Source organism: Telmatherina bonti (genome assembly GCF_933228915.1).
Source record: "Telmatherina bonti genome assembly, chromosome: 14".
NCBI lineage: Eukaryota > Metazoa > Chordata > Actinopteri > Atheriniformes > Telmatherinidae > Telmatherina > Telmatherina bonti.
The window spans coordinates 39,855,735-39,880,207 of NC_136612.1; the positions used below are offsets into that span (position 1 = coordinate 39,855,735).

The 24,473-nt window shown below is 48.6% G+C and overlaps 1 protein-coding gene across 1 annotated transcript in view; it reads left to right on the forward strand.

Moving 5' to 3' along the window:
• Nucleotides 1-23,599, forward strand: part of LOC306765707 (uncharacterized protein) — a gene marked incomplete at its 5' end in the record, with an annotated part of 42,455 nt that extends 18,856 nt beyond the window's left edge. The window contains 9 exons of the mRNA XM_079253192.1: nt 1,847-1,962; nt 10,500-10,620; nt 10,708-10,861; nt 10,935-10,995; nt 11,173-11,245; nt 13,100-13,185; nt 15,552-15,690; nt 21,734-21,775; nt 23,337-23,599. Of these exons, the coding sequence (XP_079109318.1) occupies nt 1,847-1,962; nt 10,500-10,620; nt 10,708-10,861; nt 10,935-10,995; nt 11,173-11,245; nt 13,100-13,185; nt 15,552-15,690; nt 21,734-21,775; nt 23,337-23,477 (933 nt within the window). The 3' untranslated portion in view covers nt 23,478-23,599. The remainder of the gene's footprint in view (nt 1-1,846; nt 1,963-10,499; nt 10,621-10,707; nt 10,862-10,934; nt 10,996-11,172; nt 11,246-13,099; nt 13,186-15,551; nt 15,691-21,733; nt 21,776-23,336) is intronic.
• Nucleotides 23,600-24,473: the final 874 nt, after the last annotated feature.

Consider the following 24,473-nt stretch of genomic DNA (forward strand, 5'->3'; position numbering starts at 1 on the left):
TGTCTAATTTATGCTTTCTGCAGGTTTTATCTGTTAGTTTATATGTTTGTTTATTCTTTAATTAGCTTTTCTGTTTTTACCTGATTCTCAAAATCCCTGGAAGTTTGTTCCATTTTTACCATTTCGCACCCAGTATTTTCGGTCTGATATTCATCAGTTCAGGCAACAGATCACACACACACCCACACACGCGGCTCAGAGATGAAAACGTCAGCAGGAACCATCTGGACCCGATGAGTGGGTGGTTGGTGTGAGTTTCTGTTGGAAAAATCTTGTAATTATTATATTGTGAAGCTCTGTAGAGGACAGAGGGTCAAAATAATGTTTGTAGAAGAGTTCATATCTACTTCAAAGAGTCTCTGAAATGCAAACATCTACAAAGGACACTAAAGCCTGTTACATCCTCCACGAGAAGCGAGAACTTTTTTCTTGTTCTCGAGGCTCCAAGAGGAAAATGACGTCATTTTGTTCTCGCGGACGTATTTGAGGACAGTTCTTGACACACCGGGCTGGCAGAACTTTTTTCTTGCAGGGCTGCAAGAAGTATCGTGTGATTGGTCGGATATTGGAGGTGGGCGTGGTTAACACAGAGAAAGCAGGAAGCGGAGTTGCTGCTTCCGTGTGTTTCCTGTTGCCGGCAAAACGGAGTGTTTTGATAAAACAGCTGATCGAGGTGGTGAGAAAGTACCAACATTTTTAAATGTGGCAATAAAACACTCTGACCCTGCCGCGTGCACGACCCGCCCTGCCGCGTGCACGACCCGCCTTGGACGAAGCTGCTCGTTAAATATGAAACTAGAAACTCAGAGAGCGGAAACCTCCACCAAGCACAATGTTTAAGAATCCTTTTAAAACATTCCTGGATCCAAACGGTGATCCGGATCACCACCAGGATTTAATCAGTTCTTCATTTTTACATTTGCAACAACTCTTGAAATATTTATAAAATACCTCCGTAACCTTTTAAGTTATCTTAAGCAAAAAGACGCCGAGGTAAACAACCTCCTCGGCGGAGGTAACAACCGGGTTCTCTGCACATAAAGCAGACAGCCCAGTGATCCCTCCCCGCTGCAGACGTGCTTCTTGTGTAGTATGTATGGACCTGACGAACAAGACGTTTTTTCTTGTTCTTGCAGCCACGAGAACAAGAACTCAGTTCTTGCTTCTCGTGGAGGATGGAACAGGCTTAAGCCTGCTGGAGATTGGCGTTGTAAACCTCACTCTAGGGATGAAATTCCCTGACGGGGTTTGGGAAAGAAGAGTAAATAAGGGTGTAATTCTCAGTTGGTTGTTGGTCCACCAGCCCCTTGTCTGCTGGCTTGTGTGAACACCTTGCAAGTAAAACTTTTGTACCTTCTCACTGATCTGAGCGTCGTCGTTCATTGGTTGATTTTTTCTCCAACAGTTTCACATCCTCTGAAGACGCCGTCCTCATTGTGAGACGTTCGTGTGGCTGTTTGAGCTCTATATTAGAGAGAGGTCATCCTCTCTGTGTCTTCTGGTCTTCCTCTGTTAACGTGTTGTCATCTGGTCTTCGTCTGCTCGTCCTCTGGTCCTGAGAGTCCTCATGAAGACATGAAAACCAACAGACTGTGTTGGTTCCCATATTGTGTGTGTCTTTCCCACTGAGAGAAGCTGTTACTTTCTTCCTGCTCTGCTCTGATTGAACCACAGAGCTGGCAGTCGACCAATCACAGAGCAGTGATTAATGAGAGAGAAATATGCATGATGTGTCCTGCTTCTCATCTTGAGAAGAGGCGTGGTTGCATTTGTATAATCGCTTCACGTATACCAACACACATGCATATGTACACACAATAACACACTGTCTGTTTCTGGGTTTTAGAACCGGCAGACGAAGAGTAAAGTCCACTACCAGGTGGCTGTCTTCATTAACTATCTGGGTCACTGCATCTCTCTGGGAGCACTGCTGCTTGCCTTCATTTTCTTCACGAGACTCAGGTAAACCAGCATCAGTCAGGACCAACCAGAACTGGAAGCCCTTAAAGACCCAGTCGGATCTTTGGGTTATCATGTCAGACTTGTTTCAGATTCCTGGATTTTCTGTCAGAAACATGTTGTTGATGGATAATCACTGACCACAGAACCACAACCTCTAAAACAGAACTCAAAACTACAATATGAACCATGACCTCTAAAAGAGAACCATGACCTCTTAAAGAGAACCGTGACATCTGACAGACCCCTCCCTGAGCCGTCACCTTATCATGGTGGAGGGGTTTGTGTGTCCCGAAGATCCTAGCAGCTATGTTGTCGGGGGCTTTATGCCCCTGGTAGGGTCACCCATGGCAAACAGGTGTCTAGGGGAGGGACCAGACCAAGCACGGCTCATAGACCTCTATGATGACGACCAACCTGGGCATGAATGTTCCCTTGCCCGGACGCGGGTTACCGGGACCCCCCTCTGGAGCCAGGCCTGGAGGCGGGGTACAAGAGCGAGCGTCAGGTGGCCGGGCCTTCGCCCATGGGGCCCGGTCGGGCTCAGCCCGAAAGGGTTACATGGGCCCCGCCTCCCGTGGGCTCACCATCTGCGGGAGGAGCCGTAGGGGTCGGGTCCAATGTGAGCTGGGCGGCAGCAAGAGGCGGGGATCCTGGCGGTCCGATCCCCGGCTGCAGAAGCTGGCTCTAGGGACGTGGAACGTCACCTCTCTGGTGGGGAAGGAGCCTGAGCTTGTGCGCGAGGTTGAGCGGTTCCGGCTAGATATAGTTGGACTCACCTCGACGCATGGCTTGGGCTCTGGAACCAGAACCCTCGAGAGGGGCTGGACCTTCTTCCACTCTGGAGTTGCTCATGGTGAGAGGCGCCGAGCAGGTGTGGGCATTCTCATCAGCCCCCAGCTTGGTGCCTGCACGTTGGGGTTTACCCCGGTGGATGAAAGGGTAGTTTCCCTCCGTTTTGTTATTGGACTTCTGTGCTCATCATGGATTGTCCATAACGAACACCATGTTCCAACATAAAAGTGTCCATATGTACACCTGGCATCAGGATTCCCTGGACCGCAGGTCCATGATCGATTTTGTAGTCGTATCATCGGACCTGCGGCCACATGCCTTGGACACTCGGGTGAAGAGGGGGGCGGAGCTTCAACTGATCACCACCTGGTGGTGAGTTGGCTCAGATGGTGGGGGAGGAAGCCGGTCAGATCTGGCAGGCTCAAACGTGTTGTGAGGGTCTGCTGGGAACGTCTGGCCCCTATCATAGAGTCCCCTGTCAGAGCGAGCTTCAACTCCCACCTTCAGCAGAGCTTCAACCATGTCCCGAGTGAGGCAGGGGACATTGAGTCTGAATGGGCTGTGTTCCGTGTCTCTATTGTTGAGGCGGCCAGCCGGAGCTGTGGCCGTAAGGTCTTTGGTGCCTGTCGTGGCGGTAATCCCAGGACTCGTTGGTGGACACCAGCAGTGAGGGATGCCGTCAAGCTGAAGAAGGAGTCCTATCGGGCCTTCTTGGCCTGTGGGACTCTGGAGGCAGCTGATGGGTACTGAAAGGCTAAGCGGCATGCGGCTTCGGCTGTTGCCGAGGCAAAAACTCGGGCATGGGAGGAGTTCGGCGAGGCCATGGAGAAAGACTTCCGGACGGCTTCGAGGAGATTCTGGTCCACCATCCGGCAGCTCAGGAGGGGGAAGCAGTGCTCCGTCAATACTGTGTACAGTGGAGATGGGGAGCTGCTGACCTCAACTCGGGACGTTGTGGGTCGGTGGAGGGAATACTTCGAAGACCTCCTCAATCCTACCAACACGTCTTCCCATGAGGAAGCAGAGCTGGTGGACTCAGGGGTGGACTCTCCTATCTCTGGGGCTGAAGTCGCTGAGGTGGTCAAAAAGCTCCTTGGCGGCAAGGCCCCGGGGGTGGATGAGATCCGCCCGGAGTTCCTTAAGGCTCTGGATGCTGTGGGGCTGTCCTGGCTGACACGCCTCTGCAGCATCGCATGGACATCGGGGGCAGCGCCGCTGGACTGGCAGACTGGGGTGGTGGTCCCCCTTTTTAAGAAGGGGGACCGGAGGGTGTGTTCCAATTACAGGGGAATCACACTCCTCAGCCTCCCTGGTAAGGTCTATTCAGGGGTCCTGGAGAGGAGGGTCCGCCGGATAGTCGAATCCCGGATTGAGGAGGAGCAGTGTGGTTTTCATCTGGTTGTGATCTCCAGCTCTCGCTTAAGCGATTCGCGGCCAAGTGTGAAGCGGCTGGGATGAGAATCAGCACCTCCAAATCTGAGACCATGGTCCCCAGCCGGAATAGGGTGGATTGCCCTCTCCGGGTCGGGAGTCAGGTCCTGCCTCAAGTGGAGGAGTTTAAATATCTCGGGGTCTTATTCACGAGTGAGGGAAGGATGGAGCGTGAGACCGACAGACGGATCGGAGCGGCGTCTGCAGTAATGCGGACTCTGCACCGGTCTGTCGTGGTGAAGAAGGAGCTGAGTCAGAAGGCGAAGCTCTCGATTTACCAGTCGATCTACGTTCCTACCCTCACCTATGGTCATGAGCTGTGGGTCGTGACCGAAAGAAGGAGATCTCGTATACAGGCGGCAGAATTGGGTTTCCTCCGCAGGGTGGCCGGGCTCTCCCTTAGAGATAGGGTGAGGAGCTCGGTCATCCGGGAGGAGATCAGAGTAGAGCCGCTGCTCCTCCGCATCGAGAGGAACCAGTTGAGGTGGCTCGGGCATCTGGTCAGGATGCCTCCTGGACCTCCCTGGTGAGGTGTTCCAGGCCCGTCCCTCCGGGAGGAGACCCCGGGGAAGATCCAAGACACGCTGGAGGGATTATATCTCTCGGCTGGCCTGGGAACGCCTCGGGATCCCCCCGCAGAGTTGGTAAATGTGGCTGGGGAGAGGGAAGTCTGGGCTTCCCTGCTGCTGCCCCCGCGACCCGACCCCGGATAAGATGATGAAGAAGACATCTGACAGAGAACCATCAACTCAAAGAGAGAACCATGACTTCTGACAGAAAACCATGACGTCAAACAATCAACTATGACCTCTAAAAGAGAACCACGACCTCTAACGGAAAACCATGACATCTAACAGAGAACCATCAAATCAAAGATACTTTATTCATCCCTGAGGGGTAATTCAAAGTTCAAGCCAGCTCGTCCAAGGTTTGACATCCAGTCATGTAACAATAATGACAAAAGAAGAATACAGAACCAAACTTAAACTCAGGCCACACAGCCAGTTTTATTGGCGCCGCCATATAACAGAGAACAGAACAGAGATACAAAAGATAATAGGGGCTCGAGGGAAAAAAGGTCATGTAACTCCAGACCGCGCCACTAGATGGTGCAGTCTGAAGAGACAGAGAAAGAAACCTCATACATTTAAGCACAAACTCAAACAAGACACACAAAGTCCAGGGAGGTGGTGAGTTGTGTAGGAGGGGACTGGGGGTGGATGAGGAGGGGGACAGAGCATCTATGACCATTTCTTCTTCCATTCTCAGGGGGGGTTGCACCGGCTCAAGGTCGCTGGGAAGCCGAATCCTGATATGATTGTTGTCTGGGTTCCAGGCGAGGAAAACAATTTGCCCTCGGCCTTGAGTCCATAGCAGGTCTCAGGCAGGCAGCTCCAGACAGCCGAATGGGGGGGGGGGGGTCAATTTCCACCGATCCTAGCAGACATTTTCTCCATGTTGTTGATTCTGCGGACCAGCTCCGGGACGACAGCCAGATGACTATTATGGACCAGACTGGCATCCTGCTTACGGTCGAGTCCGGTCAGCACAAGAGTCCTGAGGGAGAACCATGACCTCTCCTTTCCACTCCTGCTCTCAGCAAAGGTAGACGCTTCTCTCTTTTGCTCTGTTTCCTCCCCCTCCCTCCCACTCTGGCCTGCAACTTTGTCCTGTCTGACTCTGTGCCTCTTTTTACATCTCTTTACTTCCACTCAAATTTACATCATGGATCTGATCGGCTGGTCTCTCAACGCAATTGATCAAATTTTCTCAACATGTAGATCGGAAGAGGGGAGCCTGCATGTCCTGAGGGGACGCTTCCGGCTGGATACGTTCAGGACTCATGGGCCAGATGGGGACCGGTGTGTCTGCCGATTCTGTCCTCCGAGGATGTTTACATCTTTGGATTATTGGTGACCAGGATTCTGCTGATTGGCGCTGGTGGAATCCTGATCCATCTCAAGACCCGTGAGATTCTGGCAACAACTAGCAGGCTGCCAGAATTCTGTCACGGCTATGGACTCAAGGCCGAGGGCAAATTGTTTTCCTTACCTGGAACCCAAACAATCATATCTGGATTCAGCTTCCCCCTGAGAACGGAAGAAGACATGTTCATAGATACTCTGTCCCCCCCTCCTCAACCACCCCCAGTCCCCTCCCACATGACTCACCGCCTCCATGGACTTTATGTGTCTTGTTTTAGTTTTTTCTTCAGTGTATGAGTTTTTTTTCTCTGTCCGGACATGTCTCTGTATGTCCGGAGTTACATGACCTTTTTTTTTTCACTCGACCACCTATGATCCTAATGTATCTCTGTTCTTATCTTGCAAGGCAGCGCCGGTAAAAAAAAAAAACTGGCTGCACGGCCAAACCTTAAGTGTCTGTATGTCAAACCTTGGACGAGCTGGCTTGGACTCTGAATTTCCCCTCTGGGATGGATGAAGTATCTTTGATTTGATTTGACCTCTAACATAGAACCATGACCTCTATATAGAACCAACACCTCTAGCATAGAACAATGACCTCAATGTAGAACCAAGACCTCTAACATAGAACCATGACCTCTATATAGAACCAAGACCTCTAACAGAGAACCAAGACCTCTAACATAGAACCAAGACCTCTATATAGAACCAAGACCTCTAACATAGAACCATGACCTCTATATGGAACCAAGACCTCTAACAGAGAACCAAGACCTCTAACATAGAACCAAAACCTCTATATAGAACCAAGACCTCTAACATAGAACCATGACCTCTTAACAGAGAACCAAGACCTCTAACAGAGAACCAAGACCTCTAACAGAGAACCAAGACCTCTAACAGAGAACCAAGACTTCTATATAGAACCAAGACCTCTAACAGAGAACCAAGACCTCTTACAGAGAACCATGACATCTAACAGAGAACCAAGACCTCTAACAGAGAACCATGACATCTAACAGAGAACCATGACATCTAACAGAGAACCAAGACCTCTAACAGAGAACCATGACATCAAACAGAGAACCAAGACCTCTAACAGAGAACCATGACATCTAACATAGAACCATGACCTCTAACAGAGAACCATGACATCTAACAGAGAACCATGACATCTAACATAGAACCATGACCTCTAACAGAGAACCAAGACCTCTAACAGAGAACCATGACATCTAACAGAGAACCATGACATCTAACAGAGAACCAAGACCTCTAACAGAGAACCATGACATCTAACAGAGAACCATGACCTCTAACATAGAACCATGACCTCTAACAGAGAACCATGACCTCTAACATAGAACCATGACATCTAACAGAGAACCATGACATCTAACAGAGAACCATGACATCTAACAGAGAACCATGACCTCTAACATAGAACCATGACCTCTAACAGAGAACCATGCCCTCTAACATAGAACCATGACATCTAACAGAGAACCATGACATCTAACAGAGAACCATGACATCTAACAGAGAACCAAGACCTCTAACAGAGAACCAAGACCTCTAACATAGAACCATGACATCAAACAGAGAACCAAGACCTCTAACAGAAAACCATGACATCTAACATAGAACCATGACCTCTAACAGAGAACCAAGACCTCTAACAGAGAACCATGACATCTAACAGAGAACCAAGACCTCTAACAGAAAACCATGACATCTAACATAGAACCATGACCTCTAACAGAGAACCAAGACCTCTAACAGAGAACCATGACCTCTAACAGAGAACCATGACATCTAACAGAGAACCAAGACCTCTAACAGAGAACCATGACCTCTAACAGAGAACCATGACCTCTAACAGAGAACCATGACCTCTAACAGAGAACCATGACCTCTAACAGAGAACCATGACATCTAACAGAGAACCATGACCTCTAACATAGAACCATGACCTCTAACAGAGAACCATGACATCTAACAGAGAACCATGACCTCTAACATAGAACCATGACCTCTAACATAGAACCATGACCTCTAACAGAAAACCATGACCTCTAACAGAGAACCATGACCTCTAACATAGAACCATGACCTCTAACAGAGAACCATGACATCTAACAGAGAACCATGACCTCTAACATAGAACCATGACCTCTAACAGAAAACCATGACCTCTAACAGAGAACCATGACCTCTAACATAGAACCATGACCTCTAACAGAGAACCATGACATCTAACAGAGAACCATGACATCTAACAGAGAACCATGACATCTAACAGAGAACCATGACCTCTAACATAGAACCATGACCTCTAACAGAAAACCATGACCTCTAACAGAGAACCATGACATCTAACATAGAACCATGACCTCTAACAGAGAACCATGACATCTAACAGAGAACCATGACCTCTAACATAGAACCATGACCTCTAACAGAAAACCATGACCTCTAACAGAGAACCATGACCTCTAACATAGAACCATGACCTCTAACAGAGAACCATGACATCTAACAGAGAACCATGACATCTAACAGAGAACCATGACATCTAACAGAGAACCATGACCTCTAACAGAGAACCATGACCTCTAACATAGAACCATGACCTCTAACATAGAACCAAGACCTCTAACAGAGAACCATGACATCTAACATAGAACCATGACCTCTAACAGAGAACCAAGACCTCTAACAGAGAACCATGACATCTAACAGAGAACCAAGACCTCTAACAGAGAACCATGACATCTAACAGAGAACCATGACCTCTAACATAGAACCATGACCTCTAACAGAGAACCATGACCTCTAACATAGAACCATGACATCTAACAGAGAACCATGACATCTAACAGAGAACCATGACATCTAACAGAGAACCATGACCTCTAACATAGAACCATGACCTCTAACAGAGAACCATGCCCTCTAACATAGAACCATGACATCTAACAGAGAACCATGACATCTAACAGAGAACCAAGACCTCTAACAGAGAACCAAGACCTCTAACATAGAACCATGACATCAAACAGAGAACCAAGACCTCTAACAGAAAACCATGACATCTAACATAGAACCATGACCTCTAACAGAGAACCAAGACCTCTAACAGAGAACCATGACATCTAACAGAGAACCAAGACCTCTAACAGAAAACCATGACATCTAACATAGAACCATGACCTCTAACAGAGAACCAAGACCTCTAACAGAGAACCATGACCTCTAACAGAGAACCATGACATCTAACAGAGAACCAAGACCTCTAACAGAGAACCATGACCTCTAACAGAGAACCATGACCTCTAACAGAGAACCATGACCTCTAACAGAGAACCATGACATCTAACAGAGAACCATGACCTCTAACATAGAACCATGACCTCTAACAGAGAACCATGACATCTAACAGAGAACCATGACCTCTAACATAGAACCATGACCTCTAACATAGAACCATGACCTCTAACAGAAAACCATGACCTCTAACAGAGAACCATGACCTCTAACATAGAACCATGACCTCTAACAGAGAACCATGACATCTAACAGAGAACCATGACCTCTAACATAGAACCATGACCTCTAACAGAAAACCATGACCTCTAACAGAGAACCATGACCTCTAACATAGAACCATGACCTCTAACAGAGAACCATGACATCTAACAGAGAACCATGACATCTAACAGAGAACCATGACATCTAACAGAGAACCATGACCTCTAACATAGAACCATGACCTCTAACAGAAAACCATGACCTCTAACAGAGAACCATGACATCTAACATAGAACCATGACCTCTAACAGAGAACCATGACATCTAACAGAGAACCATGACCTCTAACATAGAACCATGACCTCTAACAGAAAACCATGACCTCTAACAGAGAACCATGACCTCTAACATAGAACCATGACCTCTAACAGAGAACCATGACATCTAACAGAGAACCATGACATCTAACAGAGAACCATGACATCTAACAGAGAACCATGACCTCTAACAGAGAACCATGACCTCTAACATAGAACCATGACCTCTAACATAGAACCAAGACCTCTAACAGAGAACCATGACATCTAACAGAGAACCATGACATCTAACAGAGAACCATGACCTCTAACACAGAATGTGGTAACATCTATGTTGCTGTTATGTTTCAGTTTTCCACCTTGTGACGTTTCCCTGTAAGGTGAAAGATCTAAATCCATATTATGCCAACAATGTCTCACGGTCAACCACCTCACTTCCTGCTCTCTTGTCTCCATGGAGACAGGACTATATTGAAAATGGCTGTTGTCATAGTTTCTGTAAAAATCCCCATAATCAAGGTCTTTATATTTGTCTTGTCAGGAGTATTCGCTGTCTACGGAACATAATTCACTGGAATCTGATCTCAGCCTTCATCTTGAGGAACACTATCTGGTTCATTGTACAGTTCACCATGAACCCCTCAGTTACCGAGGGCAACCAGGTCACCACACACACAGTAATCATAAAAATAAGCAGTGATTTCTTGAGCATGAAGACAGGACACATCTTTCCTCCTCCTCTTCCTCAGGTGTGGTACAGGTTGGTGACATCAGCGTATAACTACTTCCATGTGACGAACTTCTTCTGGATGTTTGGTGAAGGATGTTACCTCCACACGGCCGTTGTCCTCACCTACTCCACTGACAGACTCAGGAAGTGGATGTTCATCTGTATTGGCTGGGGTGTGTCAACCTGTCTGTTCTCCTGTCTGTCACCTTGTGTGTGTTCTCTACTCACCTGTCCATCTGTCCACAGGTGTTCCTTTTCCTATCATCGTGACATGGGCGTTTGGAAAATTTTACTATGACAATGAGAAGTGAGTCATGTGATCAAACAGGAAGTTTACTGTTGTGTGCCAACCAGTTGACTGCTTTCAGGGTTGTTGCTATGGTTACTGTCAGGTTATCCAGTTTCTGATCAAAAAAATGTTGTGCATTTGAGGGACATTGAGATGTTAGCTCCTCCTGATTTGCTTTTCTCCTTTGATTGGTAGATGCTGGTTTGGAAAAAGAGAAGGCATTTATACAGACTACATCTTCCAAGGTCCGATGATCGTGGTCTTGCTGGTAAGAACACCATCTGTCCACGAGCTCACCCTAAATTCAACTAGTCCACTTTAAATTCAACCATCCATCCATGCACCCATTTTCTGGTGCTTATTTAAAATTGGGGCAGCATTTGCCAGCTCGTCCTGGGGGAGCCTGAAATTCTGTCCATAAGTGGTGAACAGAATTGGTGACAGAGCAGTCTTGGTGGACTCCATCCCTCACTGGAAACAAATCCAACTTACTGCCAGGAATGTGGACCAAGCTCTGACACTGACTGTACGGGGAGCAGACAGCTGGTGCAAGGTGGTCTGGTATCCCATACTTCCCAGCACACCTCCCAAAGGACTCCTCGAGGAACACAATCAAACGCCATCTCCATGTCCACAAAGCACTTGTAGACTGGTTGGGCAAACTCCCTCGCCCCCTCCAGGACCCTGATAAGGATGCACAGCTGATTCAGTGTTTCATGACCAGGACAATCACCACACTGGTCCTCTTCAGTCTGGGGTTTGACCATCCAACAGATGCTCATCTCCAGGACCCCTGAATAGACTTTACAGAGGAGGCTGAGGAGTGTGATCCCCCTGTAGTTTGAGCAAACCCACTGGTTCGCCTTTTTGGAAAGGGGACCACAACTCAGGTCTGCCTGTCCAGAGGCACTGTCCCCGATGTCAATGTGATGTTGCAGATGCATGTCAACCAAAACAGCCAGACAGCATCCAGAGCCTTAAAAAACTCTGGGCCAATCTCCTGAAGGGCTTTTTAACAACCTCAGCGACCTCAGCGCTAGAGATAGGAGAGTCCACCCCTGAGTCCCCCAGTTTGCCTCATCATTGGAAGACTTGTTGGTAGGATTGAGTAGGTATTAAAAGTATTCTCTCCACCGCCACACAAAGTCCCGAGTCAAGGTCAGAAACCTTCCATCACATTGAGTTCTGGGATTACTGCCAACCAGCAGGTCCCGCTGCCATCACCCACGTGAGCATTGAAGTCCCCCAGCAAAACAATGAAGTCACCAGAAGAAGCACCCTCCAGCACTCCCTCCAAGGACTCCAGAAAGGGTGGGTACTCTGAACTGCTGTTCTGTGCATAAGCGCAGACAACAGTCAGGACCCGTCCCCCCCCCACCCGAAGGTGGAAGAAACCCTGTTGTCCGTTGTGATGAACACCAGCCACTAGGGACTCACCACTGTGCCCTATCTCCAGGTTCCTATGATCTACAGGACATATGAAAGTGATAAGGTGGCAGCTTGGGGGGGGGCGTCAAATCACGGCAATGCCATCTCAAGACGCTTTACAGACAGATTGAGTTGAGTCCAACTCAATCTCCCATCCTGAGCAAGCACACTGGCGACAGTGGGAAGGAAAACACTCCCTTTTAACAGGAAGGAAACCTCCGGCAGAACCCGGCTCAGGACAGGCAGCCATCTGCCTCTGCTGTGTGGGGGGAAGAGGACAGAAAGACAACAGACAACATGAACTGCTACTCCCGGCCAGGGAGACCTGCTGAGACAGGAGACATACATGTTAATGATGCAACGCTGTTATGGGGGGGGGGGGGATAAGAGAGAGATAAAGAGAAAGAAGCTCAATGTATCAGGAAATGTCCCTCAGCAGTCTAAACCTATAGCAGCATAACTAAGGGATGCTAACCATCCCTAGCTATAGGACTTATCAAAAAGATAAGTCTTCAGCCTAGTCTAGTAACTGCATTATCAACCAGTAACTGCATTGTTTAACCCAGTCAAAACCAGTAGCCATATCATCCAACCCAGCAAAAATCAATAACTACAAGATTTAACCCAGTGAGAATCAGTAACCACATCATCTAACCCAGTAAAAAACAGTAACTATTGGTCTTTCTGTCCTCAGATAAACTTTATCTTCCTATTTAATATCGTTCGGATCTTGATGACCAAACTGAGGGCGTCGACAACCTCCGAGACCATCCAGTACAGGTATGAACACAGCTGGACATAGTCTGGATGACATGTGACATCATAAATGTGTATTGGAAAGAGACCATCGCTGACCCACTGCCATACTGGTCATACTGGAAGATGTTGCAGGCAGCAGAGCATTGTCTCCTGGTATACAGGTCTGTCCCTTGGCATACTTCTATCTATCAAATACTACCTGATCCATGATTAAAAAACTGAAAGGACTGTTAGGAACCATCATCTTTCAGGAAGAAATGTGGGGGGGGGGGTTGGCCCGGGGACGGTAGGGGCTTTGCTGATGAAGGTATGGGGTTGGGTGGGTTGGGAAGATTGGCTAGGGCAGGAATGGGGAAGGGGGCTTGCCAGGGGGAGGTATAGGTTGTGGAATAATGGAAGGGCCACTCGGGGACATTGTGGTCTCGGGAATGCTTGGCTGGGTCACTTGGGTGGGCACAGGCCTGTGGTGGGAGGGTGTCTGGTCTCTGCCCTCCCTGGTGTTGAGCCAGGTCTTCCCCGGATGGTGGATGGCTCTTGGGGTCCTTAATTCTGTCCCTGACTTGTGCATGGGGGCCTGTACCTGGCAAGCTGCTTGCCTAGGACCTGTGTCCTCTGGCAGGGGGGGCTCTGACTGGCTTTACTGACCCTACTTCTGGTTGGTCATGTGGCTGTCCTTACAGTGGGCAGTCTGAGCGTCACGCATGATCATTCAACCCAACTCGCCCCTCATATGCACTGACCAGAAACTGGTCCACAGCTGATCTGCCAGTCCCCCCCCCGCACCTGTCAGACCACCTCCTGGTCACATTCTCAGCCCTCCTTCCTCATGACACTCAGGAGGCTCCAAAGCTGGTTTCCTAGCACAGAAAGCTGGGATGTGTCACCCCTACACAGCTGTGTGAGCAGGTTTCCTCTAGCGTCCCTTCCCACTCAGACTCCTCCTTCCTGTCTGTTAATGAGGCTCCAGAAACACTCTGCTCCTCTCTGGCCTCCTCTCTGGACAAACTCTGTCCTCTGCTGTCTAAAGCAGCCAGACTAAACCCTCCCAGTCCATGGCTCACTGAGACGTCACAGAGCAGGTCTCAGGCCAGCAGAAAGAAAAGAAGTCCCTGACTTGTCAGAGTCCCAGCAGAACCTCTCAGTCTTCACATCCAGCCTGACGGCTGCCAACATAGACTTCTATCAGAAGCAGATCCACAATGCTCCCAACACACGGCAGCTGTTCATGGCCTTTAACTGTCTTCTTTCTCCAGCAGCTGCTCAGCCTCCCGCCACGCTGACTGCAGACATGTTGGCTTCCTGTTTTACTGAAAAGGTTGCTACCATCAGGAATCACTTCTCTGAGCCTGACCAGCTCAGTCCACCACATCCAGCTAGTGGTGCCTCACTTTGCTCTTTCTGCCCTCTGAATGAGGACCAAGTCTCTAAACTTATATATATATATATATGTATACACTACTCACAAAAAGTTAGGGATATTTGGCTTTCAGGTGAAATTTATGAAAAATGCAATATGTTCATGCTACAGTGATATAATAAAAGTAAGACATTTAAGTAGAAGGATGCACTACTGATTTCCTCATCTCAAAACATTCATTCAACACAAAAGGTAACAACAATGGTAGTTACACCACAACAAAAAATGTGAACGTCTCAATATCTGGTCATGTGCCCTTGAGCATCAATTACAGCTTGACAACGACGTCTCATGCTGTTCACAAGGCAACTTATTGCCTGCTGAGGCATGGCATCCCACTCTTCTTGAAGGGCAGCCCTCAGGTCATTGAGGTTCTGGGGTGCAGGGTCTCGAGCCTCTACACGACGGCTCAGCTGATCCCACAGGTTTTCAATGGGATTCAGGTCTGGAGAGAGTGCAGGCCGTTCCATTTGAGGTACACCAGTCTCCAACAGCCGTTCCCTGATGATGCGGCCTCGATGAGCAGGAGCATTGTCGTCCATGAAGATGAAATTAGGCCTGTGCTGTTCATGTAGGGGCACAATCACTGGATTAATGATGTTATTTTATATATATATATATATATATATATATATATATATATATATATATATATATATATATATATATATATAATATAATATATATATATATATATATATATATATATATATATATATATTTTTTATATATATATATATATATAATATATAATATATATATATATATTAATATATATATATATATATATATATATATATATATATTATATATATATATATATATATATATATATATATATATATATATATATATATATATATATATATATATATAATATATATATATTTTATATATATATATATATATATATATAGTTGGACAATGGCGGTCATCCTGACAAATGAGCTCATTGCCGTCTTGTCTGCAGGAAGGCGGTGAAGGCCACTCTGGTGCTGCTGCCGCTGCTGGGGATCACCTACATGTTGTTCTTTGTGAATCCTGGTGGAGAGGACCAGGTTGCTCAGATGGTTTTCATCTACTTCAACTCCATTCTGGAGTCCTTTCAGGTGGTTCAAGACCCATACTCCATCCAAACCTCCACCACATTCACGCACAAAGTCACATCCACCATCAAGCTGAGCCCAGTTTTAGCTCAAACCAGAGTCTGGAACTGTTGCCATGTGCAGACGGCCTGAAGCCAGACCTGAATCTGAGCCACACTTTAAAGGTGACATCTCACAGAGGTGGCCTTATGGTGGATCTTGGTGAACAAGGTGTGGATATTATAAAGAGCTGGAAGCAGCTGTATCTGCAGACTGACCAGAAATAGATCATGGCTGTGTCTCAATCAGCGCACTAACACTACTTCGTGCACTATGTTTCAGTGCGTTTACACTGACTTTTGTGCAAAAAACTCGTTGCACTGAAAGTACCCGGATGCTGCCCTAAACCCGCCCATAAATGCAGTGTGGAACGATGGACACTTCGCACTAAATCGACGCCATTTTGCTGATGTAGCGGAAGAGGATGGACTTTCCATCAGTTTACCAGGTAAATAATGGCGGAGTTTAACGCCGGTCCAGGCGGGGATTCATTTGTATAAATGTAAGTATTAAATTATCCCGTTATGATTGTGATGTATACTGCAGCCTGCTAATCTATCCCTGACGACAGTTATGGATCTGACCATTTGTCAGACTCGGTAGTTAGCACCGTAGGTTAGCACACTGTTAGCAGTTTTTATCCGCTGTAGTGGACGTATACAGGTTATATGTGTTATAAATGATGAATGTTATAGGTTCTGTATGTTCATTCATCCATGCTGAACGTCCAGATGAAGCATTGTGGTGTTTATACCGTAAACTATTAATACCGATATAGCGCCAGTTTTTAGAGAGCGGTCCGTTACTATGGTTACCACTGATGCCGTAAATCTGCATCGTATCGTCAGATCTGAACTGCTGAGACTGAACGAGAAAATATAGATATAAAATAAACATAGTAGTGAATTTAGTTGGTTTGATTATTAGAGTGCAAAGTGTGTAACTTTCTTCTGCATGGCTCCACCTCGTCTGTCTCTGATTGAAAATCCATCGTGTGTGTGTGTGTGTGTGTGTGTGTGTGTGTGTGTGTGTGTGTGTTAGTTTACGTTGTAGTTGGTGTCATGTAATATTTACTGAATGTTCCGTGTGTTTTCTTTATGGTAATAAATTAATCATTACAAAATATTTAATTATATTAGAACAATGTAAAGAGAAGTTCATTGTAGATCTTCATCATATAGAGACACACAATTTGTTTCCCATTCGCCAAATTATTTATTGTTTAGATATAAATGCAGTCATGATCTGGGGAGTAACACATCATTACCATCCTCTGCCTCTCATCAGCCTCACAGACGGTTCCTGGAGATGCTGCTGGTTCTCCTGCTGGTTGTTCCCCAGCTGCCCTCCTGACATCTTCATCATCATCATCATCATCATCTGGCTCCAGAAGGTCACCGCTGCTCATGCAGATGTTGTGGAGGACGGTGGACGTACTTCACCTCCTTCCAGAGCCTTTAGGAAGACGGACCTCCACCTGGTCTCTAGGATCCTGAAAGACGGACCTCCACCTGGTCTCTAGGATCCTGAAAGGCGGACCTCCACCTGGTCTCTAGGATCCTGAAAGACGGACCTCCACCTGGTCTCTAGGATCCTGAAAGACGGACCTCCACCTGGTCTCTAGGATCCTGAAAGACGGAACTCCACCTGGTCTCTAGGATCCTGAAAGACGGACCTCCACCTGGTCTCTAGGGTCCTGAAAGACGGACCTCCACCTGGTCTCTAGGGTCCTGAAAGACGGACCTCCACCTGGTCTCTAGGGTCCTGAAAGACAGACCTCCACCTGGTCTCTAGGATCCTGAAAGACGGACCTCCACCTGGTCTCTAGGATCCTGAAAGACGGAACTCCACCTGGTCTCTAGGATCCTGAAAGACGGACCTCCACCTGGTCTCTAGGATCCTGAAAGACGGACCTCCACCTGGTCTCTAGGGTCCTGAAAGACGGACCTCCACCTGGTCTCTAGGACCCTGAAAGACGGACCTCCACCTGGTCTCTAGGATCCTGAAAGACGGACCTCCACCTGGTCTCTAGGGTCCTGAAAGACGGACCTCCACCTGGTCTCTAGGGTCCTGAAAGACGGACCTCCACCTGGTCTCTAGGGTCCTGAAAGACGGACCTCCACCTGGTCTCTAGGATCCTGAAAGACGGACCTCCACCTGGTCTCTGGGATCCTGAAAGACGGACCTCCACCTGGTCTCTAGGATCCTGAAAGACGGACCTCCACCTGGTCTCTAGGATCCTGAAAGACGGACCTCCACCTGGTCTCTAGGATCCTGAAAGACGGACCTCCACCTGGTCTCTAGGATCCTGAAAGACGGAACTCCACCTGGTCTCTAGGATCCTGAAAGACGGACCTCCACCTGGTCTCTAGGATCCTGAAAGACGGACCTCCACCTGGTCTCTAGGGTCCTGAAAGACGGACCTCCACCTGGTCTCTAGGACCCTGAAAGACGGACCTCCACCTGGTCTCTAGGATCCTGAAAGACGGACCTCCACCTGGTCTCTAGGGTCCTGAAAGACGGACCTCCACCTGGTCTCTAGGGTCCTGAAAGACGGACCTCCACCTGGTCTCTAGGATCCTGAAAGACGGACCTCCACCTGGTCTCTAGGATCCTGAAAGACGGACCTCCACCTGGTCTCTAGGATCCTGAAAGACGGACCTCCACCTGGTCTCTAGGATCCTGAAAGACGGAACTCCACCTGGTCTCTAGGATCCTGAAAGACGGACCTCCACCTGGTCTCTAGGATCCTGAAAGACGGACCTCCACCTGGTCTCTAGGGTCCTGAAAGACGGACCTCCACCTGGTCTCTAGGACCCTGAAAGACGGACCTCCACCTGGTCTCTAGGATCCTGAAAGACGGACCTCCACCTGGTCTCTAGGGTCCTGAAAGACGGACCTCCACCTGGTCTCTAGGGTCCTGAAAGACGGACCTCCACCTGGTCTCTGGGATCCTGAAAGACGGACCTCCACCTGGTCTCTGGGATCCTGAAAGACGGACCTCCACCTGGTCTCTGGGATCCTGAAAGACAGACCTCCACCTGGTCTCTATGATCCTGAAAGACGGACCTCCACCTGGTCTCTAGGGTCCTGAAAGACGGACCTCCACCTGGTCTCTAGGGTCCTGAAAGACGGACCTCCACCTGGTCTCTAGGATCCTGAAAGACGGACCTCCACCTGGTCTCTGGGATCCTGAAAGACGGACCTCCACCTGGTCTCTGGGATCCTGAAAGACAGACCTCCACCTGGTCTCTAGGATCCTGAAAGACGGACCTCCACCTGGTCTCTGGGATCCTGAAAGACGGACCTCCACCTGGTCTCTGGGGTCCTGAAAGACGGACCTCCACCTGGTCTCTAGGATCCTGAAAGACGGACCTCCACCTGGTCTCTAGGATCCTGAAAGACGGACCTCCACCTGGTCTCTAGGATCCTGAAAGACGGACCTCCACCTGGTCTCTAGGATCCTGAAAGACGGACCTCCACCTGGTCTCTAGGATCCTGAAAGACGGACCTCCACCTGGTCTCTAGGATCCTGAAAGACGGAACTCCACCTGGTCTCTAGGATCCTGAAAGACGGACCTCCACCTGGTCTCTAGGATCCTGAAAGACGGACCTCCACCTGGTCTCTAGGGTCCTGAAAGACGGACCTCCACCTGGTCTCTAGGACCCTGAAAGACGGACCTCCACCTGGTCTCTAGGATCCTGAAAGACGGACCTCCACCTGGTCTCTAGGGTCCTGAAAGACGGACCTCCACCTGGTCTCTAGGGTCCTGAAAGACGGACCTCCACCTGGTCTCTGGGATCCTGAAAGACGGACCTCCACCTGGTCTCTGGGATCCTGAAAGACGGACCTCCACCTGGTCTCTGGGATCCTGAAAGACAGACCTCCACCTGGTCTCTATGATCCTGAAAGACGGACCTCCACCTGGTCTCTAGGGTCCTGAAAGACGGACCTCCACCTGGTCTCTAGGGTCCTGAAAGACGGACCTCCACCTGGTCTCTAGGATCCTGAAAGACGGACCTCCACCTGGTCTCTGGGATCCTGAAAGACGGACCTCCACCTGGTCTCTGGGATCCTGAAAGACAGACCTCCACCTGGTCTCTAGGATCCTGAAAGACGGACCTCCACCTGGTCTCTGGGATCCTGAAAGACGGACCTCCACCTGGTCTCTGGGGTCCTGAAAGACGGACCTCCACCTGGTCTCTAGGATCCTGAAAGACGGACCTCCACCTGGTCTCTAGGATCCTGAAAGACGGACCTCCACCTGGTCTCTATGATCCTGAAAGACGGACCTCCACCTGGTCTCTAGGGTCCTGAAAGACGGACCTCCACCTGGTCTCTAGGATCCTGAAAGACAGACCTCCACCTGGTCTCTAGGATCCTGAAAGACTGACCTCCACCTGGTCTCTAGGATCCTGAAAGACGGACCTCCACCTGGTCTCTAGGATCCTGAAAGACGGACCTCCACCTGGTCTCTAGGATCCTGAAAGACGGAACTCCACCTGGTCTCTAGGATCCTGAAAGACGGACCTCCACCTGGTCTCTAGGATCCTGAAAGACGGACCTCCACCTGGTCTCTAGGATCCTGAAAGACGGACCTCCACCTGGTCTCTAGGATCCTGAAAGACGGACCTCCACCTGGTCTCTAGGGTCCTGAAAGACGGACCTCCACCTGGTCTCTAGGATCCTGAAAGACGGACCTCCACCTGGTCTCCAGGATCCTGAAAGACGGACCTCCACCTGGTCTCTAGGGTCCTGAAAGACGGACCTCCACCTGGTCTCTAGGATCCTGAAAGACAGACCTCCACCTGGTCTCTAGGATCCTGAAAGACGGACCTCCACCTGGTCTCTAGGATCCTGAAAGACGGACCTCCACCTGGTCTCTAGGATCCTGAAAGACGGACCTCCACCTGGTCTCTAGGGTCCTGAAAGACGGACCTCCACCTGGTCTCTAGGGTCCTGAAAGACGGACCTCCACCTGGTCTCTAGGGTCCTGAAAGACCTCTCCACACACACCTGGCTTCTGACAGGCAGCAGGTGAAGCGAGCTTGCAGGTGGGTTCAGACAGGCTGCCTGAGGAGCGTCATGAGGAAGATGGACCGCTACAAGCAGGAGGAGATTCAATAAAGGATTCAATAAAATGTTTCTGTAACAACTTTGCTGCATCTCTGTGTCTGAGCATCTTCTTTACAGCATTACATTCCCTACATTATCATTTATAATCCTTTTCCTGTTGCCAGATGTGCACAGCATCAGAGTAAACACCAGTTAAAACACGTGTTTCATGTAAAGGACATTTTTATACTGAAAATATCTTTGCATATTTAAAACTGTTTTATTAGTGTTTTGATTTAAACTTTATTATATTAATAAGCCTGTGGGAGACATGCAGAGACACATGACAGTCTGATGTTGCTTTGTATTGTTAACAACTGAGATAGATCCCTCTAGTGTAGGCCATAATATATGATGATATGATACATAAAGTTATGTTTGCTGGATTTGTTCATTTATTTATTACAACTTCCTAAAAACAATTTAGTGGGACGAACCGTCTCTGAAACAATGAGCCAACAATGAAGCGGGACTGGCAACAGGTCCGCACTCTGGGTACGTATGCAGGCGGGTCATACACGTTAGAAATAAATAAATATACGTACCAACTCATGTTCAGCCAATCGGAGGAGGATCCTTCGTCACCTTTAATGCGATGGAGTTTCATGAGAAGTAAATTCATTCTCCTTATTTAGCGCTTTGTTTTACTTTTGGTGGCAGAATAATTGTGGTCAAATGTGAGTTCATCACTACCGGTTAGTGCTCTACGTCCATGTTCCATTTGGGACAGTACTTACCCACCGTAGTGTGCACTACGCACTGCATTCCAGCGCACTAACAGACTGAGACACAGCCCATGTTCCCCAGAGGATTAGCTTAGCTTATGTTCACACAAACATAAACAGATGGATAACCTTCATCCTGATTCCGCCTCTCTTTGTGTTTCCACAGGGCTTCTTTGTCTCAGTCTTCTACTGTTTCCTCAACAGTGAGGTAATTCAGGATTACGGCTTGGTCTGCCAGTCTCTGGGTTGGTATCAGGTCTCTGGGTTGGTCTTCAAAGTTCTTGGTTAGTCTTCAGTGTTCTGGGTTGGTATCAGGTCTCTGGGTTGGTCTTCAAAGTTCTTGGTTAGTCTTCAGTGTTCTGGGTTGGCATCAGGTCTCTGGGTTGGTGTTCAGGGTTCAGGGTTGGTCTTCAGGGTTCTGGGTTGGCATCAGGTCTCTGGGTTGGTGTTCAGGGTTCTGGGTTGGTATTCAGAGTTCTGGGTTGGTATTCAGAGTTCTGGGTTGGTCTTCAGGGTTCTGGGTTGGTCTTCAGGGTTCTGGGTTCTGTGTTGGTCTACAGGGTTCAGAGTTGGTCTTAGGTCTCTGGGTTGGTGTTCAAAGTTCTGGGTTGGTATTCAGAGTTCTGGGTTGGTCTTCAGGGTTCTGGGTTCTGTGTTGGTCTACAGGGTTCAGGGTTGGTCTTCAGGGTTCTGGGTTGGTCTTCAGGGTTCTGGGTTGGTCTTCAGGGTTCTGGGTTCTGTGTTGGTCTACAGGGTTCAGAGTTGGTCTTAGGTCTCTGGGTTGGTGTTCAAAGTTCTGGGTTGGTATTCAGAGTTCTGGGTTGGTCTTCAGGGTTCTGGGTTCTGTGTTGGTCTACAGGGTTCAGGGTTGGTCTTCAGGGTTCTGGACTTTTCTTCAGAACCAATCCAAGTTCTGGGGCAGTTTTCAGGTATATGGGGTGATCTTCAGGGTTCTGGGTTGGTTTTCAGGGTTCTGGATTGGTCTTCAGGGTTCTGGGTTGGTCTTCAGGGTTCTGGGTTGGTCTTCAGGGTTCTGGGTTCTGTGTTGGTCTACAGGGTTCAGAGTTGGTCTTAGGTCTCTGGGTTGGTGTTCAAAGTTCTGGGTTGGTATTCAGAGTTCTGGGTTGGTCTTCAGGGTTCTGGGTTCTGTGTTGGTCTACAGGGTTCAGGGTTGGTCTTCAGGGTTCTGGACTTTTCTTCAGAACCAATCCAAGTTCTGGGGCAGTTTTCAGGTATATGGGGTGATCTTCAGGGTTCTGGGTTGGTTTTCAGGGTTCTGGATTGGTCTTCAGGGTTCTGGGTTGGTCTTCAGGGTTCTGGATTGGTCTTCAGGGTTCTGGGTTGGTCTACAGGGTTCAGGGTTGGTCTTCAGGGTTCTGGACTTTTCTTCAGAACCAATCCAAGTTCTGAGGCAGTTTTCAGGTATATGGGGTGATCTTCAGGGTTCTGGGTTGGTTTTCAGGGTTCTGGATTGGTCTTCAGGGTTCTGGATTGGCTTTCAGGTCTATGGGGTGGTGTTCAGGGTTGTGGGTTGGCATCAGGTCTCTGGGTTGGTCTTCAGGGTTCTGGATTGGCATCAGGTCTCTGTGGTGGTCTTCAGGGTTTTGGATTGGCATCAGGTCTCTGTGGTGGTCTTCAGGGTTCTGGGTTGGTCTTCAGGGTTCAGGATGTCTTCAGGGTTCTGGGTTGGTCTTCAGGTCTATGGGGTGGCAACCACATTTTTCTGACAGCATGTCCTTACTTGTCCATCTACCTGTGTGTGGGTCCAGGTACGCTCTGCGGTAAGGAAGCGCTGGATTCGTTGGCAGGATCGTCACTCAATCCGCAGCCGGGTGGTGCGAGCTACATCCCTGCCCACATCACCAAGCAGAGTGTCCTTTCACAGCATCAAGCAGTCTTCCAACCTCTGACTGACCTTGTCATCCAATGTGGCTCTACTCAGCCAATCAGAGCTTTTTATCTGCTCAGGACCAGAGTACCACACAGAAGAATGGGGTAGCCAGAAAGAGTCTGCTTTCTGTTTGGCTTCTGCCACAAGTCACATCGAGCTAAATGTTAGCAGATTTACGAATTAATAAGTTATAACTATGCTTACATTTTAGCAGTTTTTTGCTCTGCCGTGTCAAATATTTACCAATCATAGAGCTGTGTCATTGTGTGCTTTATTAAATTCTACTGTAATAAAATCACAACGTGAAAACGGTTCCTGAATCTTTTCATGGACTTCCTGTCAGCTGGACCGCATGACCAAAAACATCCAGATGGGTTTCATTTGTGTGTGTCAGCTGGATGGAGTTTAACCCTAACATCTGGTCCACATCTGGTCCGGGATATCTAGTCTGGGATAACTGGTCCGCATCTGGTCCGGGATAACTGGTCCGCATCTGGTCCGGAATGACCGGTCCACATCTGGTCCGGGATATCTAGTCTGGGATAACTGGTCCGCATCTGGTCCAGGATAACTGGTCCGCATCTGGTCCGGGATAACTGGTCCGCATCTGGTCCGGGATAACTGGTCCGCATCTGATCCGGGATAACTGGTCCACATCTGGCCCGGGATAACTGGTCCGCATCTGGTTCGGGATAACTGGCCCGCATCAGTTCCGGGATAACTGGTCCGCATCTGGTCCGGGATGACCGGTCCAGGATAACTGGTCCACATCTGGTCCGGGATGACCGGTCCAGGATACCTGGTCTACATCTGGTCCAGGATAACTGGTCCGCATCTGGTCCGGGATGACCGGTCCACATCTGGTCCAGGACATCTGGTCCGGGATAACTGGTCCGCATCTGGTCCGGGATATCTAGTCTGGGATAACTGGTCCACATCTGGTCCAGGATAACTGGTCCGCATCTGATCCGGGATAACTGGTCCGCATCTGGTCCGGGATAACTGGTCCACATCT